The sequence below is a fragment of the Hypanus sabinus genome, chromosome 17 (genome assembly GCF_030144855.1).
Source record: "Hypanus sabinus isolate sHypSab1 chromosome 17, sHypSab1.hap1, whole genome shotgun sequence".
Taxonomy (NCBI): Eukaryota; Metazoa; Chordata; class Chondrichthyes; order Myliobatiformes; family Dasyatidae; genus Hypanus; species Hypanus sabinus.
In genome coordinates this window covers 29,549,508-29,571,821 of record NC_082722.1, presented here as the reverse complement: position 1 = coordinate 29,571,821, position 22,314 = coordinate 29,549,508, and the positions used below count along the sequence as shown (strand labels likewise).

General features: G+C 40.9%; 2 protein-coding genes across 3 annotated transcripts in view; one reads left to right on the top strand and one right to left on the bottom strand.

The window, feature by feature from the left end:
• Positions 1 to 22,314, top strand: part of pard6a (par-6 family cell polarity regulator alpha) — an 87,018-nt gene that overhangs the window by 1,125 nt on the left and 63,579 nt on the right. The gene's annotated exons all lie outside the window — the stretch shown is intronic.
• Positions 10,322 to 21,778, bottom strand: LOC132406787 (general transcription factor II-I repeat domain-containing protein 2-like). Of its 2 annotated transcripts, none has more exons than XM_059992762.1 (2): positions 20,673 to 21,778; positions 10,322 to 10,444 (listed from the first exon to the last, which is right to left on the bottom strand). In XM_059992762.1, the coding sequence occupies exon 1, from the start codon at positions 21,277 to 21,279 to the stop codon at positions 20,677 to 20,679; it is 603 nt and encodes a 200-aa protein (XP_059848745.1). In that variant the 5' UTR covers positions 21,280 to 21,778; the 3' UTR covers positions 10,322 to 10,444; positions 20,673 to 20,676. The 2 variants fall into 2 exon arrangements, with proteins under 2 accessions (XP_059848745.1, XP_059848744.1); XM_059992761.1 differs by lacking the exon at positions 10,322 to 10,444 and adding an exon at positions 20,397 to 20,587.

Genomic DNA, 22,314 nt, shown 5'->3' with positions numbered 1-22,314 from the left:
AACACAATATTGAGACGTACTGTATAACGAGTGTCACAGAGTCCAATAGTGCCTTGATATTTTGTGCGCCTCTCAAGCGCTCAATAATGTAGTGCGCCTTAATCACTTCTTGTTCTAAATGTGCGCTGTATCCTACAACTCCCACACCTTCTTTGCCCACTAAACGGTCTCAGTCGTAGGAAGAATCCGGCTAAATCTTTAACTTCTTGCAAAATAGCCAGAAGGAATAGTAATGCACGTAGTTACTTACAATGAATGCTATTTTTAGCAAAATCTTTCTCTATTGTTCATGTTACAATTTTGTCTATTTTTAGCACACAAGGCATATTGAGTCACCTGGTCCACTTACTAATGCTAGAAATGGGTGCATTAAATGGCTGCAAACTGACATGCATAAGTTTATTTGGTTTTTAGGGTTAAAACAGTTTACTTGCTGCTTTTTTAAAAAAAAAACTCATTGATTGGGCCCTAATAAATCATCCCAAAGATTGTTTGGATAACCAATTGCATGTTCCTCCCATGGTGAATTGAAGCTTACGTTTTCAAACGGGAGGGATGGTAAAGCTTACTGGGAGGAGGCAGTGGGATGGGGTTGAGTGGGATAATAAATCAGCCATGATCAAATGGTGGAGCAGACTTGATGGGGCCAAGTAGCGGAATTCTACTCTTGTATTTTATGGTCTTAGAGGTGATGAGGTTAGAAACCAATTAAGAAGTAAAAGCTTTCTGAAATGGGAGTGGGTCAGAGGCTTTACTGAAACTTGCATTGTGCAAGAAGGATTCCTGTAATTTTTTCTTTGCAGCATGCTGATAGATTCTCCTGTTTCTTCATCTCTTTCCTTCTCTTCCCCCCCCCCCCCCTTCCCAGTATTGTAAGGAATGAGCAATTTGCTCAAATCGATTGTGGTGGGGGCAGCAAACTTTGAAACCAAGTAACCTCCTTAAGCGATCTCCTCTACCTCCCACAGCCTCAACCTTATTCGGACACAGCTGTGGATGACACATTTGCCTATTGCCTGTACAGTCTATTGCACTATTGCCTATTGCACTTCCCATGTTACCACTTATGAACTTTTTATTTCTGCTGTTGTATGCAGCAATAGCAAAGTGGTTTCATATCGCTGGTGCAGAGTCTTAGATTCTATTAGAGACCATTTAGTGGGCAAAGGAGGTGTTGGAGTTGTAAAAAAAAAACGGATTATAATTAGTTTGCAAATTAGATTTTAATTGAATATTATCTTGTTGGGTGAATTTGTCATTCCATTCAAAGTCATTTAGTGAATAGTATTGAAGATAAAGTAAGCAAAACTTCTTTTAGTGTTTGATGTTGAAAGGATGTTGCATAATATTTGTGAACGTCTTGAGCATTCACATTTCTGAATGAACTATGTTGCAATAAATTTTCTCTCACTGAGTGCTGCCATCCTAGACATAGAAAGACTGAGGTGTTTTCCCAACTTCCTGTTGTGTATTTCTGATTGATTAAATCAGAAAGGCTGGCATGATAAAATGTTCAGTAGTTTTAATATAATTAATTATTTGCAGTGCCTTTCTGGTCGGTAAGCAAGTAGTTTCCAAGATTCAAGAATGCAGTGGTGGATATTCAGAAAGCCTATGTGCTTGGAGATGCTTGAAAAATGTTATTGAAGATGTAATGAAGAACCTCCAATTTGTCAAACCAATATAGAATCCAAGTATAGTCAAATAACTTTGGATGTTTCTCCCCCAAATGTCTGTTACACAAACTTTCTGGGGAAAATGTGACAAGGAACTCTGAAGGTTATTATTGCCTGTACTCGTGCTCACTAGGTGAATGTAATATTCACTCAACTTTTCATGAGATAATAAACCTTTTGCTAGCTTGCTTCAAGTTTGACTTAACTATTTTAAATGTATCAAGGGTAAATTGGCAAAATTTACCTTGTGCCAGCATCTAAATCTGTCAGCATTGTTTCCCACAATTTTATGATCGGGATTCAGAATTTTGTGATTGGTTCCCCCTGAACATGTTGACATTTTTCACCTGAAGTTAGGTTGAGAGTACAGAACCACTACAGCTGAAACTGTTCTTTCAGTGAAGAATACCACACAGGATGCTGGTGGCACTGTCAAAATGCTGATTTCTTTACACATTGTAATATCAAAGTAGCTTTAAACTTTGCCGCAATCCAGTTGTTGCAGTATCCATTTCTGTAGCCTCTGTTACACCTCCCTGTGAAACTCATTTTCTCTGGAAACTTGTAACTTTCTCTTGATGTGGGCCACTTTTATCAGTTATTGTCCAAGTCCCAAAGTACTTATGACTATTTCATTTAAATTATTTTCCCTTTTTACATTTTGTATTTTAAGATGTACTGCATTTTTTTTTAGAAGAGCAAAGTCTTTTTTTAAAACATTATCTGAAATGCTTAACAGTTTGCTAAATTGGAGCATACTGGACACGATCTGAGCTCATGAATGTATCCTGCATTAAGTGCTTTGGGGTCCTTTTCTGTTGAAAGAAGCTACATTTGGTGTGTTACTGCTGGAGTATGGAAGTAATTGTATGAAGTGTACCAGCGGGCTGCAGTTTGTCTTTCAAATTGTAGGTGCTTAAGTGTAATGTTTGCTGATGATGCAGGGCATCCCATGCTTGGTGACTCCTGACCTTTTAAAAGCCCATGGCACTCTGTCTTCAAGTACTTTAATTAGCTAATGTAGCAATGCTGTAGACATAAAACTACTTGGCAGGAATGATTTATTCTGTATGACTGAATTTCTTGATGGTTGTTAGATTAAAAATAGCAATGGTCTCTTTTACCCACTTCTCACCAATTTACAACAGATGAATGGCAGACTTCTTGTGTGTGTATATATATAAAAAAACATCCAATGTATTGATGGGATTACAGTCCTGGAAATCTTGGCTTGTGTCCTAAATTTCATCTGAGTTTGTTACTGGATTTGAATGTTTATTTTAATTTATGGGTTGTCTGTCAGAGTCGGCCTTCCATGATGTATTTCCTTTCTGAGTCAATAGTTTTCTCAATCCCTTTGTCATTCCTCTGCACATAAAGCTGATGTGGAGTTGATTTTAAAATATTGCTATCATTGTAAAACTGTCAATGCTACCTGTGATCAAGGGAAGCTGGAAACAATATAATTTACTTGCACTGACCTGACAATTTGATTTAGTTGATAATTGTGCAGGCAGTGTAGTGAATGAGCGTATATGGAAAATGATTTATCTGAAACATCTTTGGCATTAATACTCCTGTCAAGTCTTGTCGGTACATCCAGATTCTGTAATCCACATTCAGTTTGTATATTTTGATGTTTTCAAAGACAGGATTTTCCTCTTTAAAACGGTACCCTTTATGTCCTAGAAGGCAGGACCATGTGAATGGTAGGGCCCTGGGGAGTGTTGTGGACTAGAGTACTCTAGGAGTGCAAGTACATGGTTCTCTGAGTTTGTTACTGGTGTTGCAGGTAGACAGGATGGTGAAAGTGGCTTTTGGCATGCTGTCCACCTTCAATCAGGGCATGGAGCACGAGGTCAGGATGATGTGTTGCAATTGTACAAAATGTTGGTGAGCCAACATTTGGAATTTTGTGTTTATTTTCGGTCCCCCTGCGAGACGGAAGGTGTCACTAAGTTGCTGAGTGTAGAGGAGATTCAAAAGGGATGTTTTGGGACTCTGACTGGGTTATGGAGAGAGGCTGGGCAGTTTGGGGACTTGGAATGGAGTAGACAATCAGGAGGGACATGGGGTGAATGTGCTCAGTCTTTTGGGGAAACAAGAACTTGACAGCATTGGTTTAAGGGGAGAGGGAGAGATTTGATCTATACCTAGGGGGTAGCTTTTCACCCAGAGGGTGGTGAGTAAATTAAATGAGCTTCCAGACAGTGGTTGAGAGGTACACTAACAATAATTTCAAACTTGGACAGGTGCACAGGTGGGCAAGGTTTAGAGGGATATGAGTCAGTTGCAGGCAACTGGGACTAGCTTAGATGTGAATTATTTGTTTGGCATAGACCAGTTGGGCTGAAAGGCAAGTGCTGTGTGGTATGACTCTATGTAATCACTACTACAAAACATGAAACATTTGTATGCAGCAGTATGATAAATTGGCCAAGGTATTGACAATTTGCTCTTTTTAAAATAATACAGGATTCTGCAAAGAGCTGAGGGGAATAGGAAGGGATTTAGTACGATATCTTGTGCAAAAAATGACCTCTCCTAACAATGCATTGCTCTATTAGTAATGCACTTGAGAGTAAGGGCAGATTTTTTTTTCCCTCTCTTAGTAACTTGGCTGGGATGAAAACTCGGTGTGGATGAACTGAGGCACAGTTGAAACTTAGAACCGTAGAACACTACAGCACAGTACAGGCCCTTCAGCCCTCTATGTTGTGCCGACCCATATAATCCATTTTTTTTTAAAAAGTACTAAACCCACACTACCCCATAACCCTCCATTTTTCTTTCATCCATGTGCCTGTCCAAGAGGCTCTTAAATATCCCTAATGTTTTAGCTTCCACCACCATCCCTGGTAAGTAATTCCAGGCACTCACAACCCTCTTTTTTTTTTTTGAAACACAAACTTACCCCTGATATCTCCCCTAAACTTCCCTCCCTTAATTTTGTACATATGCCCTCTGGTGTTTGCTATTGGTGCCCTGGGAAACAGGTACTGACTATCCACCCTATCTATGCCTCTCATAATCTTGTAGACCTCTATCAAGTCCCCTCTCATTCTTCTACGCTCTAAAGAGAAAAGTCCCAGCTCTGCTAACCTTGCTTCATATGACTCGTTCTCCAAACCAGGCAACATCCTGGTAAATCTCCTCTGCACCCTCTCCACAGCTTCCACATCCTTCCTATAATGAGGTGACCGGAATTGAAAACAAAACTCTTAAGTGCGGTCTCACCAGAGATTTATAGAGTTGCAACATGACCTCTCTACTCTTGAACTCAGTCCCCCTGTTAATGAAGCCTAGCATCCCATAGGCCTTCTTAACTACCCTATCAACCTGCGTAGTGACCTTGAGGGATGTACGGATTGAAACCCCAAGATCCCTTTGTTCATCCACACTCTTAAGTAACTGACCATTAATCCTATACTCAGTCTTCTGGTTTGTCCTTCCAAAATGCATCATCTCACACTTATCTGGATTGAACTCCATCTGCCATTTTTCTGCCCAACTCTGCATCCTGTCTATATCCTCTTGTAACCTTCGACCACCTACAGCTCCATCCACAACTCCTCCAATTTTTGTGTCATCCGCAAATTCACTTACTCATCCTTCCGCCTCTATTTCCAGGTCATTTATAAAAATCACAAATTGCAGGGGTCCCAGGACAGATCCCTGTGGCACTCCACTCGTCACCAACCTCCAGGCAGAATATTTCCACAACTACCCTCTGCTTTCTTCCTTTAAGCCAATTTTTTTTATCCAAACAGCCAAGGTTCCACTGATCCCATGCCTCATGACTTTCTGGATGAGCCTATCATGTGGGAACTTGTCAAATGCTTTGCTAAAGTCCATGTAGACCACATCCACTGCCCTACCCTCATCAATTTCTTTTGTTACCTCTTCAAATAAACTCAATCAGGCTTGTGAGGCACAATCTTCCCTTCACAAAGCCACGTTGACTATAGTAGAACACTAACTTCAGATGGTGCATTAAAATGATTTTTAAAAACATTAGCATTAAATAACAACATTTTAAAGGTCTGTTTGGAAATTACTTGTTAAATTACTGTGTAAATTCCAAGTGATTTTTTTCTAATTTTTTTTGCTATTTTTGTTCATACAACTTGATTGAAAAATGCTAACTAATTCAGTAAGATCTGGAAATGTGTGCCTTGCTCTAACATGGTTACGGGACAAGCTTTCATCCACTCTAGGGTTTTGGCCCGAAACGTTGTCACTACCTCCTCCCATAGTTGCTGTCTGGCCTGCTGAGTTTTGCCAGCATTTTGTGTTTTTGTTTATTTCCAGCATCTGCAGATTCACTCGTGTTGCCTTTTGAATATTGGGTTAATTTTAGTGTATTTTGACTTGTATAGTTTTTGCTGGATATTGTTTATAACAACTTTAAAGCTATTTTTTCATTTGAATGAGATGATGCATTCTGGATCTTCTGGAGAGCTTTTCACTGGCGTGCATGTCAGACGGTAATTCTACAAACACAAATTTTTGAATGCAGGTCTTGGTAAAACAGCAACTTGTTGCTATGTGGCTACAGACTTCATGAGCATGGTACATCAAAAAAAATTGCTGCTCTTAATATTTAATTGCAGTAATTAATTTGTGAAGTGATGTTACCTATCAGAGTATGCCTGTAAATGTTTCTCAATCTGGACCTAAAACATTGGAAAATGTCGACCCTGGGAACAAATTGATGAAGTCCTGTCTTTTAGGTTCCCTGCACTGAAACTGCCAAGGTGTCCACTTGTACAAATGCTGGAGTAATTCAAGTTGAAGGCTATATTATATTGTGACATTGCCATTAATGCATTTAGATGAAATTATGGTTGCAGTGCATTCCTATAGGTAAAACCTGCAGTGTGAACAATATTGGAAAATTTTATGAATTTTGTTAAAGGTAATTTATTAATAAGGATGTTATTTTTCATTTTGTTTATATGATCACAGCTAGTAAAGGTAATAATGGACTTGCATGGCATAATGAAACTGGAGATTCACTGTTGGTGTAAGCAATCCTTGGTTGACATCCTTGATGTGAATTAAATCAAACAACCTAGTAATCAAAATGGGCAGTGACAATTTTTTTTTGCTTATTACAACTTTTTAAGCAGATAGAGTTAGAGGAGCAATAACTTGATGAATAGTGGTTTTAAAAAAATTGGGAATGAAATCTCATTTCTAGATTTTGGGGAAAATGACTTCTGTTGTCATGTTGACCATCTGCTGCACAAATCAGTTCTGGACACAGCAAAAGATCATGTCACTTAACATGCTGCACTGTTATTATAGACACTGCTTTATATTTAAAAAAAACAGCTCAAAGCTTTTCCAGTTTGGAGTACTGGGTACCGTTTTCTGTATAGGGGAAGAACCAAACTTTTAATGTTTTATCTTGCATATATGATATGAATATTGATTTGCATGATAATTTCCACCCCCACCCAAAAAGAACCAGTCTTGATCTCTGGGGTGGAAGTGATGGTAGTGGGTGATTTTTGGCCTGTGAAGCAAGTAAATCTCTTGCTGGTGTTTGAAAGTGTCAGTTGTAAAATTTGTCCTTGGATCCATAAGTTTTTGTATGGTTAAGTTATTTTACTTTTGAGACCTTGAAGGGAATGGAACAGAGTAGCCCATAACAATCCTGAACAGAACGTAATGGACTTGAACGGCACGCTGATGAGTAAGTGTCAAGGGAACAATATTTTACAACAAACTTAATTTTGTTTTTTTTGTAGGTGGAGGGGGACAACACTAGGATCTATTTTTTTTACACTATATTCCTGTACTAAGTGTGGCCAAAGGCAGTCTGTGTCACACTTGAGTGATTTTTTTTAATTACAATGCAGACTTTGTGGTTGCAGAGACTGTTCTGGATTTCAGTTCAATATTGACCACTGGAAGATTTTTATGTGCTAGGAATTTATTTTTCACTTGTCCTGCCCATTTTAATGGAACACAACAAACAAGTTAAAAGCTCCCTTCTGTTTAGCTACCTGAATATGCCTTCTATCAATATTTATCTTCCTTCTGAAAGTGGCTACCTAGGCGGTATGTTCTAAAATGTACTATTGTTCAGTGTACTTCTGTAGTTGTGAGGCACTTTGCTGCTCCTCCAGTGGGTGTGAATACTCCTTTTGGGAGAATTGTTCTCTGTAACTAGTGGTCAAACTGCATTCCATTATTGAGCTTGTGACTGGCTGATAACACTCAGGTTGTTGGCTCATCTCCTTCGCTGAGACTAAGCTCAAATGTTAATAGATGTTTGTTTCTGTACTGTTATGCTGTAGGTGCTGACGTTTTTGGGTAAACTGTTAAAAGTGTATAATGTGGAATATTGTGGCCATGGGTTGAACAGGGTTACCCTGCTGTCCTGTTTAAATCTTTCCTTCAACCAACATGATTGGAATAGGTGACCTGGCCACCATTCTATTACTGGCTGTGACCAAATTAGTTAATTTTTGTCAGTGGCTAATCTTTAGTTTGTCAAAGATGCTATGCAAATGCTAAACAAGCATTGGGAATAATGTTAAATATCTGCATTCAAGAGTCTGTGATTAGCCATTTTCATTCTGAAACGGAGCCAAAATTTCAGTTGGTAATGCAGGCAACAATATATCAAATATGCACGTAATTTCAGTATTTACAGTTTGGATTTGTTTTTCGTTCCCTCCTTGGGAGGAAATCTGCAATCTTTGATTGTATATGGTACTGAAACCTCGTATTTATTTATGCCCTTTTAAAAATTGGTGAATGTAGTATGCTTAAAGTTTGCGTAATGTTGTTGGCTTCTGGAAGAAATTGGCTTTCGTATTTATCAAATAGAATTTTGGAAACAAGATTTTGCCACTAATCAAATGTTCCTTGTTTGTTTTAAGATCTTGTTTCCATTCATGGACACATTCATGAATTGGCTTTTAGCTAAGCAAAATGTAGCTAACCACAACTGCAAAGTCTTGTAGTATTTCTTCCACTATTGCTTTCTAAATTATCTGCTTAAATGTGCCTCAGTATTACCTGCCAGATTCTTAAAGGCACTGAGCAAATTCACTTCTGGATCCATTTTAATCCCCTGAAATGCCTTCGACTCTTTTGACTCTGCTGCCTGATCATCTCTTGTTAAATGTACCCTGAAAGTTACTGTCTACCCTCTGAAATGTACCTAACATAGTACGTCAACATTTAAATTGTTGAGTATTTGCGAGCAATGATTTAACCTTCCCCAAGGAATGCCGTTTCATTGATAATATTTATACTTCAATCTTACAGATCTTCAGTTTATACTTCCAGTTGAGCTTGTATGATGTCATTTCATCATGAAAGGTTGGCATGCTGTTTCAGCTGAGAGTTGACCTTCAGTAAATGAAGAGGATGCAAAACCTCATCTGCACGTGAACAATGATACTCCCCAGGAAAAGGCTAGAGGCCCAGTAATTGAGTGCTTTAAGTCAATTTCCAAAGCTGGAATTGCAGGTATTCTCTGTCCAGATCTGGGGGTGAGCTATTGACATTTAGAAAGCAATTAAACTTTTTATTCATTGACTGTCATTCTTTTCACTTTATGTGATAACTTTAACTTTGAATTGTTCTCTTGGTGTTTCTTTTATTCTGGCTTTCTCAGACTTTATACCACTAGCTGTTCTGAAATTCTCTAAATCTCTCCGCTCATTGTGAAGTACTCAATGGTCATCTTCTGTAATATTTCCTGTTGATTCAGTGTTTACACTGCTCAGGGCCTTGAGGCACTCTATATTTAAAGTGCAAAACTTTGTACATTGTTGTAGTTGTAACAAAGGTGCACAGTATGATCGTTTGTTACACACAGATCTGTGCTGAGTTCTGCATTAACTATTTTCTTGTCCTGTACAAGATTAGCACCATCTGTGGAGACTGTCCAAGTTGACCTACTACCTTTTTGCCTGATCTTGTCCCACAAAAACTAATTTCTTCTACCTCACCTCCATTATTTCATCTTTTGTCCAATCTCATCTGATGATGGTCTGTGAAGATTTCTGCAGGCTTTCAGTTTCTTGACCACACTGGTAGTTTGATGAGCATCCAGTCCCAGTGTCCCTCCATGTCACAGAAAGGCTGGGAGCTTTGCTGCTTCCTTGACCAAAGGCTCAACCAGTCACTTTAGTCCACCCATGGAAAATCCTTCTATTCCTGCCATAGCTCTTGCACATCCTTTTGATACCAATTTCCACCTGAAACTTTTTTTTTATTTCATGTGGTCCCTTTTCAGAATTGCTCTGGTTCGGGGAATAAGTTGACCAGTATCTATAATAGGCCCGTAGGCTCACTTGTTCCTTGACTGCACTTCAGACACGATGCTTCCTGTGAGGACTCCATTCTGTTCCCTCTACCTTGTCTTGAGCGCATCACCCCCTACTAGGCCACAGGCTGCTAACAGCAACTTCCCAGAGTTCTCTGTGTGGGCCAAAAGGTCCTGCTGCTTCACCTTTCACCACGTGACTTCAAACGTCTTCTAGGAAAACATTCTTTCTCTCCCGGGGATAAGGTCTTAAGAGCTTCTGTTGGCGTTTCTGTAGCTCTGGGGTTCTATGAGATGAGTTTGCTAGCCTCATGGCCAACCCTCTTTTTGCAGCTGAGCTTGGGACTGTCCACAGTGAAGTTTCTCTGCATTGTAGTTGTATCAAAATCATCCTGTGTGCTTGAGTTCTCTTAATTTTCTCCCTGCTCCGTTGTTGGCTGGGTTGTTAACCACACCAGTTCCATCTCTTGTTTCTCTGAAAGGGAAGATGAGTAGTGAGAGTAAAGATAGGATTTTCCTTGACTTTAACCCCCATTGACCTCATTCGACAGTTGTTATAAGCCATTGGTCCTGCAATGAGGGGTCTGTGCTTTTTCCTCTTCTGATGTCTGGGTCTGATCACCAGGAGTAATCTGGAGGTCACCACCTTGGAGGTCTTGCTCTCCTTCCTAACTCCCTAAACTTGCTGTGCAGACCTCTAGCCCCTCTCCTGCCTACATGTACCACGACCTTTCAGGAAAATTCTGCAACCCCTCAGACATCTTGGACCTTAGCACCTGGGAGTCAACACACTGTCCCGGTGTCTCTCTCGCTGCTGCAGAGTCTCCTATCTGTCCCCCTGAATATTGATTAGCCTGACTTCACCCTAGCCTTCTGAGGCTCTGAGCCAGCCACAGTGCTATTGGGCTGGCTGACTGCTGCTTCCTTGCCCAGATAGGTCATTTCACCCCCCTCCCCCCCCCCCCACAGCGGTATACCCGTTGCTGAGGGGAATGGCCATGTCCAAAGGGGACCTTGCACTGACTTCTATCTCCCTTGCCTCTGTGTTCGCCCATCTACTCCCTAAGTTCTGAACTCTAGGTGTAACCACCTGCTCAAAAGTCAGATCTATCAATTTCTCTGCTGCTTGGATGATCCTAAGCTTATCTAACTCTGGCTGCAGCTCCTTAATGTGGTTTCTCATGTGCTGGGTTTGGCTGTACTTCCCGCAGGTGTAGTCATCGGGGAGACTATGAATTCCCACTACCATCCTGCCTGCACTGTACACTGGCCAACTAAGTCCAAATCTTCTAACCTGTTGCTCTGGTGACGGAGGATGAGAGGTGACCTGATAGTGTATAAGATGATGAGAGGCATGGATAGCCAGAGGCTTTTTCCCAGGGGCTATTTCCCAATAGCTAACATGAGGGGTCATAGTTTTTAAGTGTTTGGAAGTAGATACAAGGGGCAGTGTCAGTGGTAAGTTTTTAGAGTGGTGGGTGTGTGGCGTGCACTGCTGGTGACAGTGGTGGAGGCAGACACGATAGGATCTTTTGAGATTCTTAGATAGGAACATGGAGCGTAGAAGAATAGAGGGCTATGTAGCAGGGAAGCTCTAGGCAGTTTCTAGATTGTATGCTCAGCACAACAGTGTGGGCCGAAGGGCCTGTGATGTCAATGTCTATGTTCTGTGCAAAGCTGATGACATTTTGGTTTAATGACCCTTTTGAAAGGGCGTCTCCAGTTAAGCAGAACTTTCGATTGTCAGTCTTGGTTTTTGTACTCCAGTCATGGGGTGGGATTTGACCCCTTTGCTCTGGGACTCAAGTGTTACTAAAGGACATGAGCTGTGTGGAATCCTTGTGTCTTTCCCCCTCAATTGAAAACCAGTTGTACTACTTGACAATTACATTCAGTCAATTTTCAGAAAGTGTCTAGGGCACTTTAAGCACATTGTAAATTTGAATATTCTTAGCTGTGGATTTCTAGTGCCTGATGCCTTCCTAATTTATGTCCATAAATTTTATATACTAGGTCATAAGTTTAACAAATGACATGGCTAACATTGGTTGTTTGTAGATTATAGATCGGAGGGAAAGATCATTAAGAATTTGATCAATGAAAGGAATGTGAAATCCGTGGGTGAAAGAGCCTTGGACCAAGTGTAAAGGGAGTGAGGTCAGATGCTGGCCATAAGGACATGGATACCGGCTGCATTCAAAGTAATGACACCACTTTAGCCTTACAAATGTTGGAGCTGAATTGAGTCGGAGGACTAGAGGAGGGAATTGCTATTGTCTTCATATTCTGCTTGAACTGTAATCTTCCCGATCAAGGTTTCAGTTTGGTGCTAAGATTGCTTTGTGCTGGCATTGACCATTCATTAAGTTCCTGTCTCTTAAATTGCCATCTTTAAGAAAGAATCTATTTCTTAACCTAGTGACAGGTTAAGACTTTGCTGCAAAGTGCTTTTAAATTACTTAAGACACCTACAGATTCATAAGAACATTTTTGGGTGGGGTCTAAACTAATGACTCAAGTTGCCATTGATACTTGTACAAATGTCATTGATTGCAGTGGTTTTTATTGACAAATTCCTCAGGCAGCCAGTCTCTGCATTTTGCTGCATCATAGCTTTCACGGTGTACTCGTGTATTGTTAACAGTGACGGAGTCACAAGAGGGTGTGGTGTTCTCTAATTGTAGTAAGTGTTTGTACATGACATTCTGTTGTGCAACAGCATTGTTACCAACAGAGATTAGGTATATATTGCTGCTCTGTTTCATACCTCTGGTATCTCGAGTTCCGTAAGTTTTTGTATCCAGGTATGTGTGAGTGGGAAGGAAGGGAAGACCAAGTCAGTAGAATAAAGGGGAATGAGGAAGAGTATGACCTGAACCCAGACTTTTTTTTAAATACCAGGGCATTGCTTTGCAGCCTCATACAAAGTTTACTTGTTGCCCCTGTGAGCTGGATGAAAGTAATCATGGCGAAGAATTCCCTAATAACTGCAAATGACCCTTCATCCTTGTAGGTCTAACTTCCATACATCTAACTAGTGCTGAGCTGAAGATCAGCGGTCTCTTATTTGGCCCAATCCTATTCATTAGAATGAACTGCTGCCCTTGTAAGATTAAGTGGGTTTGTTTTTCTTAATCACAGAAACATTTTAAGCATGCTTCATGTCCCAAGGATGAATTCTCAGGCTGCTGTTTGTGGTCTCCTCTAATCTCACAGAATACTGCTCTGGTGTGGAGTGTTGGCTCAGTTGGTCCTTTGGGAACTGGCTGCATCATGTCTGTTCCAGTCTAATAACTTTGTATCAGCGGTTAGTATGGCTCTATTACAGCTCTGGGCATTTCTGGAGTTTGCAGTTCAGTTCTGGCACGGTTCTGTAAGGAATCTATGTCCATCCTTCCTGTGGAATGTGTGGGGTTTCCCCAGGTGCTTGGGTTTCTTCCCACAGTTCAAAGGCCTGCTGGGTAGATTAATTGGTCATTGTAAATTGTCCTGTGGTTAGGTTGGGGTTAATCGGGTTTGTGGGGTTGCTGGGGCCGCTTGGCTTGAAAGACTGACTCCATGCTGTATTGCCAAGTAAATAACACAAAAGACAAAACTCACTGGCTTCTGCATTTCATCAGGCACAAAAATCTAATTTTGTCTCAGCATTAATTTTTTCCCTTAGTTATTAGTTACAAGTGATTTAATTTGTTTTTCAGAAAAGTCTATAATGTCCAGTCTTCCAGTTACAGCATCTGTAAGGATTTAACCCCAAGTTGGTCATTATATGGCTTTTGTATGTTCTCTGAGCTATTCATTGTAAGGCTTCAAGGTGGCACCAGCAAGCAACGCAACCAATGGCGACATCCTGTAGACCATGCACAAAATGACCTTTTATTTCTTTCAAATATGCTTCTACACTGATTGGAACCTGTGTTTACATTTTGATTGTGATTTGTACCATTTGAGCCATCTGGCACTTTGCCCACACTGAGGGAATTGGGTGAGGTTTGGAGTGGAGTGTGCTGTCTGGAAGCCTGGAGATGGGGTGCAATCCTTTTCTCCAGCTGCGGCATCGAGCGAGGTTAAGGACGAGAGCTCAGGGCAAGCAGGTGTTCAGCACTGGCTGCCTGCGTACGACCCGTCTCGCTAGCTGCTGTTGGAGGAAAGTGCAGGAGGGGATCCACATTGCAAGGATTGATTGGAGAGGCTGTGGACTCGTTTTTGGGGGACTTGGGGGTTCAATCTGCTTGTGCTCCTGGATTCTGGTTGCTCCTTTTGCTTTTTTTTTTGGAGTGGTTTGGTTGAGGTTATTGATGTGGCCTGGGACGCTTCGGTGAAGAATGTTTTGCCCTGCACTGGGCTAGCAGTGTGACACTGAACTACATGAGCACTACTGGACCTTTGGTTTAATATTATGTACAGTATATCTGCTCACTTTTAGCCAATTGTGCAATTTGTTCTTTTTCCCCAAGCATTAGGTGTTTGATATTTTCTTGAACGGGTTCCATGATGTTTCTTTGTTTCGTGGCTGCTTACGGGAGGACTAATCTGAGCTGTATTCTGTATACATTGATAATAAATGTACTTTGAAACCTTGGTTATTTCTTCCTCAGAAACAACAAACCTCCGTTCATTTCTACTGTGGCTGGACAAAGTACAAAAGGGAAGTATAATTTCAGCGGGAGTTTGAATTTCTGAACTTGTGCAATATTACACAACACTAGAACTCTTTAGTGAAAATAGGTTCATGACTTGTACTTACAAATTTGGAAAGCATAGGCAGTAGATTGTTACAAATTGTATCTTTTAAATGGTAAATATTGTAGTCCACATTCTTTGGACTGCAGATTCTTTGACGATCTCTGGTGTACTCGCCAAGTAATCTACCTTCAAATGCACGACAGAAATTTTCTGGGCAGCTAATAACGAACCACTAACAACATGACAGGGTGAGGTTTTCCAATTGCGTTTGCTGTTTGGATAAAGCAAGGTAATTCAATCTATCCATCCATCAAGAAAAGGAGTTTCTTACAGGGCGAAGTGTGCTGAAAGCCATTTCCACCAAGTTTTGATGTTCTGAGTGCTCTCCAGGACTCAGTTTATTGACTAAGTGCATGTGTTAGATTAGACTAATTCAATAATCCAGGCTTTGCATGGAAGTTGATGTTTAGCAGTTGGGTTGTTTTGAGCCACAGATGAATAAGAAATGCACTGGGCCCATGTGATGGAGGTTGAAATGTACAGACTGTTGGTTTAAAAAATGACTATTCAAAATTAATGTACACTTCTCTAACCTTGATGTGCATTCCCACCCCCCCCCCCCCCCACCCCCATGTTTGATGCTGTATTTGTAGTGTAGAACAGTTTAAACTGCACCGGTGTCAGGGAGGAAATGAAAGTGAAGTACCCAAGCCAAAACTAATTGTTTGATCAAAGGTGGCTTTTGAAGGGGAATTGGAGGCTTGGGGAGAATCTCAGTGTTGAAGTTAAATGATGCAGCTTGCAGTGGCTGTTTACATGAGGTAAAAATTAGTCGTGTGATGGTGAAGGAGTCCTGCCCAAGGATCTTGCCCTGAAACATCCACTGTTGACTTTCTTTTCCATGAAGTTGCCTGGCCTGCTGAGTTCCTGCAGCATTTTGTGTGTGATTAAGTTATTGTGCTGTATGCTGCAAGTCTGCAACTTCATCCAGAAACAGACTGAAGCTGCTGTGCTTTCTTCACAATTGCACTTGTGTGCTGGGTCCAGGACAGGTCCTCTAAAATGGTAAAATGCAGGAGTTTAAGTTGCTAACCCTCTCCACCTCTGATCCTCCAATGTGGGCCTCTGGTTTCTCTAACTAATGTTTATTACCTTGTGTGAAGACATTTTAAAGAAATGTTGATAACTTTCGATTTAAGTTTATTGGAAGGATTGTAATAATGTTGTCCTGAGCTTCCACTTGATCTACCTGAGGCTTGTTTGCTCCTTGATAGTTCTCCCGAACCAGAAGAGAGCTGGTTCCTTCCCCCGCCACCCCCCCAAAAAAAAACCAGGATGGTGAAAGGTCTGGTCATTTCCTTCCCACGCTCTCTAAATGTAAAGTCAGTTTATAAGCAATTGACTAAAAACCCTTTTTCTTTTCTCTCAATTAATATCCCTTAGCTTGAGATTAAATGTACTATCTTTTATTAGGACTGCCATATGATCATGGTCTGTAATGACCAAGAGACCATTTTCACTCTCCTGTACATGAGGATGTCATGGTGACCAATTAACCAATCAAATTTCCTGGCTTTGGAACGTGGGAGGAAACCAGAGGAAAATCATGTATCATTGATAATGTCACACATTCAGCACCAAAAGTTAGAGTTGAAGCTAGGTTGTTGCAGCTCTGATCCATCAGCTCTAATGGTTGCTGTACCCTTAATTTTTTTTTATTATAGATATGGGATGGTATTGTCAGTTTTGTATTTTGTAGTTGATTCCCACCAGTTTGCGCTATGCTGTAATTTCACAGCTGCCATTACGTAGCGGGTACAGAAACCTGAAGTCCCGTAATACCAGGTTCAAGAACAGCTACTACCCTTTAAACTATTCAGCTGTTGATCCTTTGCAGGTGTAATATTTCCAACACTTTGGTTTAATATTACTACATTGATAACATCATATTTTATGAACGGTTCTATTTTCGCACTGCTATCAACCTGCTCAGCAATTAAGCAATGTTTGTTATAATTGTAGGCAAGACTTGATAGTTTTAATTGCCGTTTATTTGTCTCTTCTTTCCTGGTATTATTAGTAATATTCCAGTTGTGTTTTCCTGAAAGATCCCAGCATCTTTCTTCATCTGGCATACAGCTGTTTCTCGACTCTGAAGTATTTACCTGCTTTCTCTCCTCTGGCTTCAGTAGTCGGTAGTTAGTCTGGTCAATGGTTAAAAGCAGGGAGCCAGGTTTCTGGCAGGTAAGCTGCATTTAACTTTGTGATCAGGAAAAACTGTTCTTGCACTTTCGTTGCTAGTTACCTTTATTGGTAGGATTAATTTCCATGCAGATATTTGCAATTCCTCTTTGATGCAGGGGACATTTGGGTTGAAATTTAAACCTGGAGAGCTGCAGAGCACTACCCTTTTCATAGTAAAAATGCTTTTACTATACCAATGTTTACTGCAGACGAGCTGAAGTTACAAACTGTGGAAAATGCTTCACTGGTTAGTGATACGGATAAGGCTAGAAGGGCTGAAAATATAACTGGCAATACGTGAACACCCCTTTTACTATCACTACCATAAGATTTCTGAAGATGCTGAAAATCCAGTGTAGCCCATGCACAAAATGATGGAGGAATTTGGCAGGTCAGGCAGCCTCCATGGAAAGGCATAAAGAGTGAATGTTTTGAGCCAAGATCCTTCATCAGGACTACCTTTGTCTTGTTCTTCTATTTTCAGCAATTTGGACTGAAGTTGTTTAGAAGAAGAGCATCAGTGTATAGGACTGTCTAGTTGGGTAGGAGATGTGCAGCGGCTTGAAATTTAGGTAGTGAAATCTAGTTTAAACAAAAGCATTGGGTTTGGCAGTGGTGGAGTTAAGACCCATCTAGATTTGTCTATCTTGTACATGAATACCTGAAATTCCTTTGTTACCTTGCTTCTGGAATCTTGCTACAACAAAAGATATTACAGTTTATTATTATAGTCCTGTCAAGATGGCTTCATAATTGTTTCAGTTGAACTCCACCCACATTTGATTCCAGTCCTTTCATTTGTCTCAGTAATCAGCCATCTAAATACCTGAATTCCATTTTGCTATTTGATGGAATAATATATTTTGAAGCAAAGAAAGCAAGCTGCTGTGGAACTCAGTGGGGCAGGCTGTATTCTCAGAGGGAAATGGACAGTCGGTGCTTAGGGTCAAAATTTTCTAGTCCAGTATTTGTGATCTCTTGTGTCTCAAATCAGAATTCAGTTTAATACCACTGGCATACGTCAAGAAATTTGTTAACTTTGCAGCAGCAGTACATTACAATACACAATAAAAACTGTGAGTGTGGTAGTCTTTATGGGTTGCTGAGTGTGTGCCTTCAGGCTTCTGTATCTCCTTGCTGATGGTAACAGTGAGAAAAGGGCATGTGTTGGGTGTCCTTAATGATGGAGACCACCTTCGAGGCACAGTGCCTTGATGATGTCTTGGATACTGCAGCGGCTGTTATCTACGATGGAGCTTTCTTCAATCCTACGCAGTAGCTACCCCCCCCTCCCCACCTATACCAGATGGTGTTGCAGCCAATCAGAATGTCAGATTCACAATTAGAATTTTCTGTCACGTGAGCTTTGAAACATCCAACGAATTGTTTGCTTCAGTGGCCAGAGCAGTCCGGGGTTGTGTTGGGGTCAGCCTGCAAATGTCGTGAGGTTCTGGTGCCAGTGTAGCATGCCCACAAACTTACCAACCCATAACATCATTGGACTGTGGGAGGAAACCAGATCACTTGGAGGAAATGCATGTGGACGTGGAGTGAGCATACAAACTCATTATAGGTAGCATTGGGAATTGACCCCCATTCACTGGTGCTATAAAACACTACTCTAGCTGCTACGTGACTGTACTGTCCTCGTTTGAATTGAAGCTTCATCCTTCTAAGGTACTTGCCCCTTGCTCTTCAGTCCCATAACCCATGCTCCAAAGGCTAATTATTATTGGAGCCCTCCAAGTTTATATCATCTGCTCTGAATCCTTTTCAAGTAACTTCCAGAAGTCTCACAACGTTTCTAGGAATCTGTCCTATCAACCTCCATCTGTGACTTTCTCAAATGTAATTAGATTATTCATACATGTTAAAAATATCATGCTTAGCTTTTGCCAGCTGATACTTGTTCGGGTTCTCATTCAATGAGACTACATCAACTTCCCTACAGTTGGCTATGAAGCCTGTAGCAATCGAGTTTCTCAGTCCTTAAAATTTGCATTGGCACCTCTTATAGCATCATGTATCTGTTACTTTCCCCGTTTCCTGTCGTGTTTGTGAAGACTTGGTAAATTCCTTGTTTTCTGGTTCATTTTCCCTCTATTTAACATCATCCCTTTGCTCCGTGCTGCTATTACCTGTGTTTTCTGTACTAATACCTTTTCATAAGTTATAAATTCATCCCATTCGGTTTTTCTCCTTGCCCTTGATTCACTGAGCCTCTGTACCTTCATGTGATGCAACTTCCTGCCTCATTATGCTGTTATGCTCAGTTTACTGTTTTATTTATCTTGTGATATGCACCCAACAATTTGAAATACTTTCAATGTGCAGCTAAGTTTGCTGTGCCCAATTAATTTCTCATTCCTTCAAAGTTGCCTTATTTAGTGTTGACTCTGTTTTTGTGTTGCTTCTCCTCAGACGTGGTGTTAGGTGGGTAACGACTAATAGGGCAAAGGTAAGCTGAATGGTACAGAATGTCACAGGCTTGGTGTCACACTTAATCTATGGTCACAATCCGTCAAGGCAGTCTAATTCTACATTATTACTCAACGCTAAATCTGATGGAGCTTGTTATTATCAATAACTCTGAACAAAATATTGAAAACATTCTACAAATTAGCATTGCAACTTGAGCGATTCTGTTTTTTTGCAATGAAGTAAAATTTTGTTTCATTCTTTTCTCCATTCTACTTTCTCACCTTTATCCTGCTACCCAGTTTAACTATTCCTTAAGGTCTTTCACCCTTTCTGCCTCAGACTATTCCTGTGCCTCATCACTCATGTTCATCTCTCTCCTGCAAGTGTATCTCTTTTTGAAGTATTGCAGTGAAGTATTCTTTCCACCACCTCACCTCTTGCCCCAACATTCCTCCGACTATTTAAAAATGCCATAGCCTGGATATGGCTCCCATTGATGCTTGAGTCATTTTATTTTTAAAGTTGAATTGTGTATATTATAAACAAGACATTTTGCAAATGCCGGAAATCCAAAGCAACACACACAAAATGCTGGAGGTACTCAGCATGTTGGGCAGCATCCATGGAAATAAACAAACAGTTGACATTTCAGACCAAGACCATTCTTCAGGACTGGAAAAGAAGAGAGGAAGAAATTATCTGAAATTGGAGAAATCAGTGTTCATGCCATCAGGTTGGAGCCTACCCAGACCGAATGAGCTGATGATCCTCCAGTCTGAAAGTGGTCTCATTGTGTCAGTGTCCTTTTGGAGTTGATCACTTTGTCTATTGTATGGTGACCTTCCTTCACTCAAGCTTGCTAGAACAGGAAATACCTTTTGTCTAGGCCAGGGGTCAGCAACCTTTACCACTGAAAGAGCCACTTGGACCCGTTTCCCACAGAAAAGAAAACACTGGGAGCCGCAAAACCCGTTTGACATTTAAAATGAAATAACACTGCATACAACGTTTTTTTTTGCCTTTATGCTATGTATAAACAAACTATAATGTGTTGCATTTATGAAATTGATGAACTCCTGCAGAGAAAACGAAATTACATTTCTGCATGCAACAAAAACATTTTGAACTCCGAAAAAAAGACGTTGGGTTGAAAGTTACTTTTAAGTAAAATATTCAATGTCTATTTGAGTCCTTCTTGTATTTATGAAAAACGCCGAACTTAAATTTTCCGCCAGCAGCAAACCAAAAATAACATCAGCCAGCTGTCAGCCTGAAAAATAAAAGGACTATTTCACTGAACAATGAAAAAATATGAATATAAGTAAAATAATAGGCAATTAAAATATTTATCATACTTGGTTAATGGGATTTCTGCTCCTGGACCTCAGCGCACAGCGTCTGCACATCAGGGCTGTATGATGTCACCTTCATCTTTACACAGGATCGCAAGCTGTCATCTGTGAGGTTTTCAATATCACTCCATTTGTGTTTCTGAGCAAGAACGGCCTTCTGACGGGCAACATCTTCAAGGTCTGCTGTCAAGCGTCTAAACTTGGACACCCATATGTCTTTGTCGGCTATGTCGGCCAGTTCCATCTCAAGATCAGGTTGACTCACACCTGCCAATGCAGTCGTATTCAGTAGGGAAGGATCGATGCTTAAGGGAGTGACCGGGAAGGATAATGTGTTTTTTTCCTCTCTGAACTCACAGAAGCGTTTCCCAAACGATGTTTGCATTGCGATGATTGTAGAATGTAAATACTCCGAAATTATCATGTCGTGACCTTGTTTGAACTCTCTCAAATTGGGGAAGTGAGACAAAGTGCCTTTCTGTAAATCTCTGGCAAGCACTGTCAACTTGCGCTCGAATGCCAAAACATCCTCCAACATGTGCAGGGCTGTACGTCCTTTCCCCTGAAGAGCTGTGTTCAGCGTGTTCAGGTGCGCTGTCATGTCTACCATGAAGTGTAGCTTTTCCAGCCACTCTGGCTGTTCCAGCTCAGGAAAGGTGAGCCCTTTGCTGCCCAGGAAAGTTTTCACTTCTTCCAGACACGCGACAAAGCGTTTCAGCACCTTCCGTCTGGACAGCCAGCGATAAAAACACGTTGTAGCGGTGTCAGTAAACTGCAGTCAAAGATAGCTTTATTCGAACTAAACAGCCTTGCTTTTAAGCCTCCCTCAACCCAGCCCCCATGGACGCAGATGCTGCAAAAGACGCGTACTCACAAACCCCCGTAGGCTATCTCCCTTAGCCGGAATGCCGGCTAATTGTGAGCCGTTTCGGATGTGGCAGGAAATGTACAAGATCACCATAATTACATTTCAAAAGCTAACAAACTAACATAAAATACATTTTAATTAAATACTGACCAATTATTTCCCAAAGCCACAGGGAGCCGCAGCACAGAGGTGAAAGAGCCACAAATGGCTCGGGAGCCGCAGGCTGCCGACCCCCGGTCTAGGCACTTGTACTTCAACCTTCCTGTTTTGGTTATGAAATGGTTTCATGACATTGCCACACAGCAGCTACGGGTACTGTAATGTATGGATTTTTTTTTTAAGAGCAATAACCCCCCCCCCCCCTTTGCACTATGTAATGATCTGTTGGCTATGCATGCATTGTTCTCTCTCTCACTGCAATGTGAATACACCAGTTACAGCCATCTCCTGTGTGTATGCTTGTATTTAACCAATATGTAGCTGTGCACAACAAATTGGCGATGAGTAAGGACCATGTCATAGTATCACCAATTGCACCAACAGTTACTGGATGAAACAGCCAGAGTAAAACAGCACGAGAAAGCTGTCATGGACACTAACCAAGGGACCCGCGAGTAACAGTGAAAAGTGTGTTGAATTTGAAGTGAAAATAATGTGGTGATGGCTTCAGCTGGGAAAGTTGACAAATTTGATAGTGCTAATGAAGGCTGGGGGTTGTATATAGAGAAGGCTGAACTGTATTATAATGCGAACAACATAGAGGGGCAAAAGAAAGCC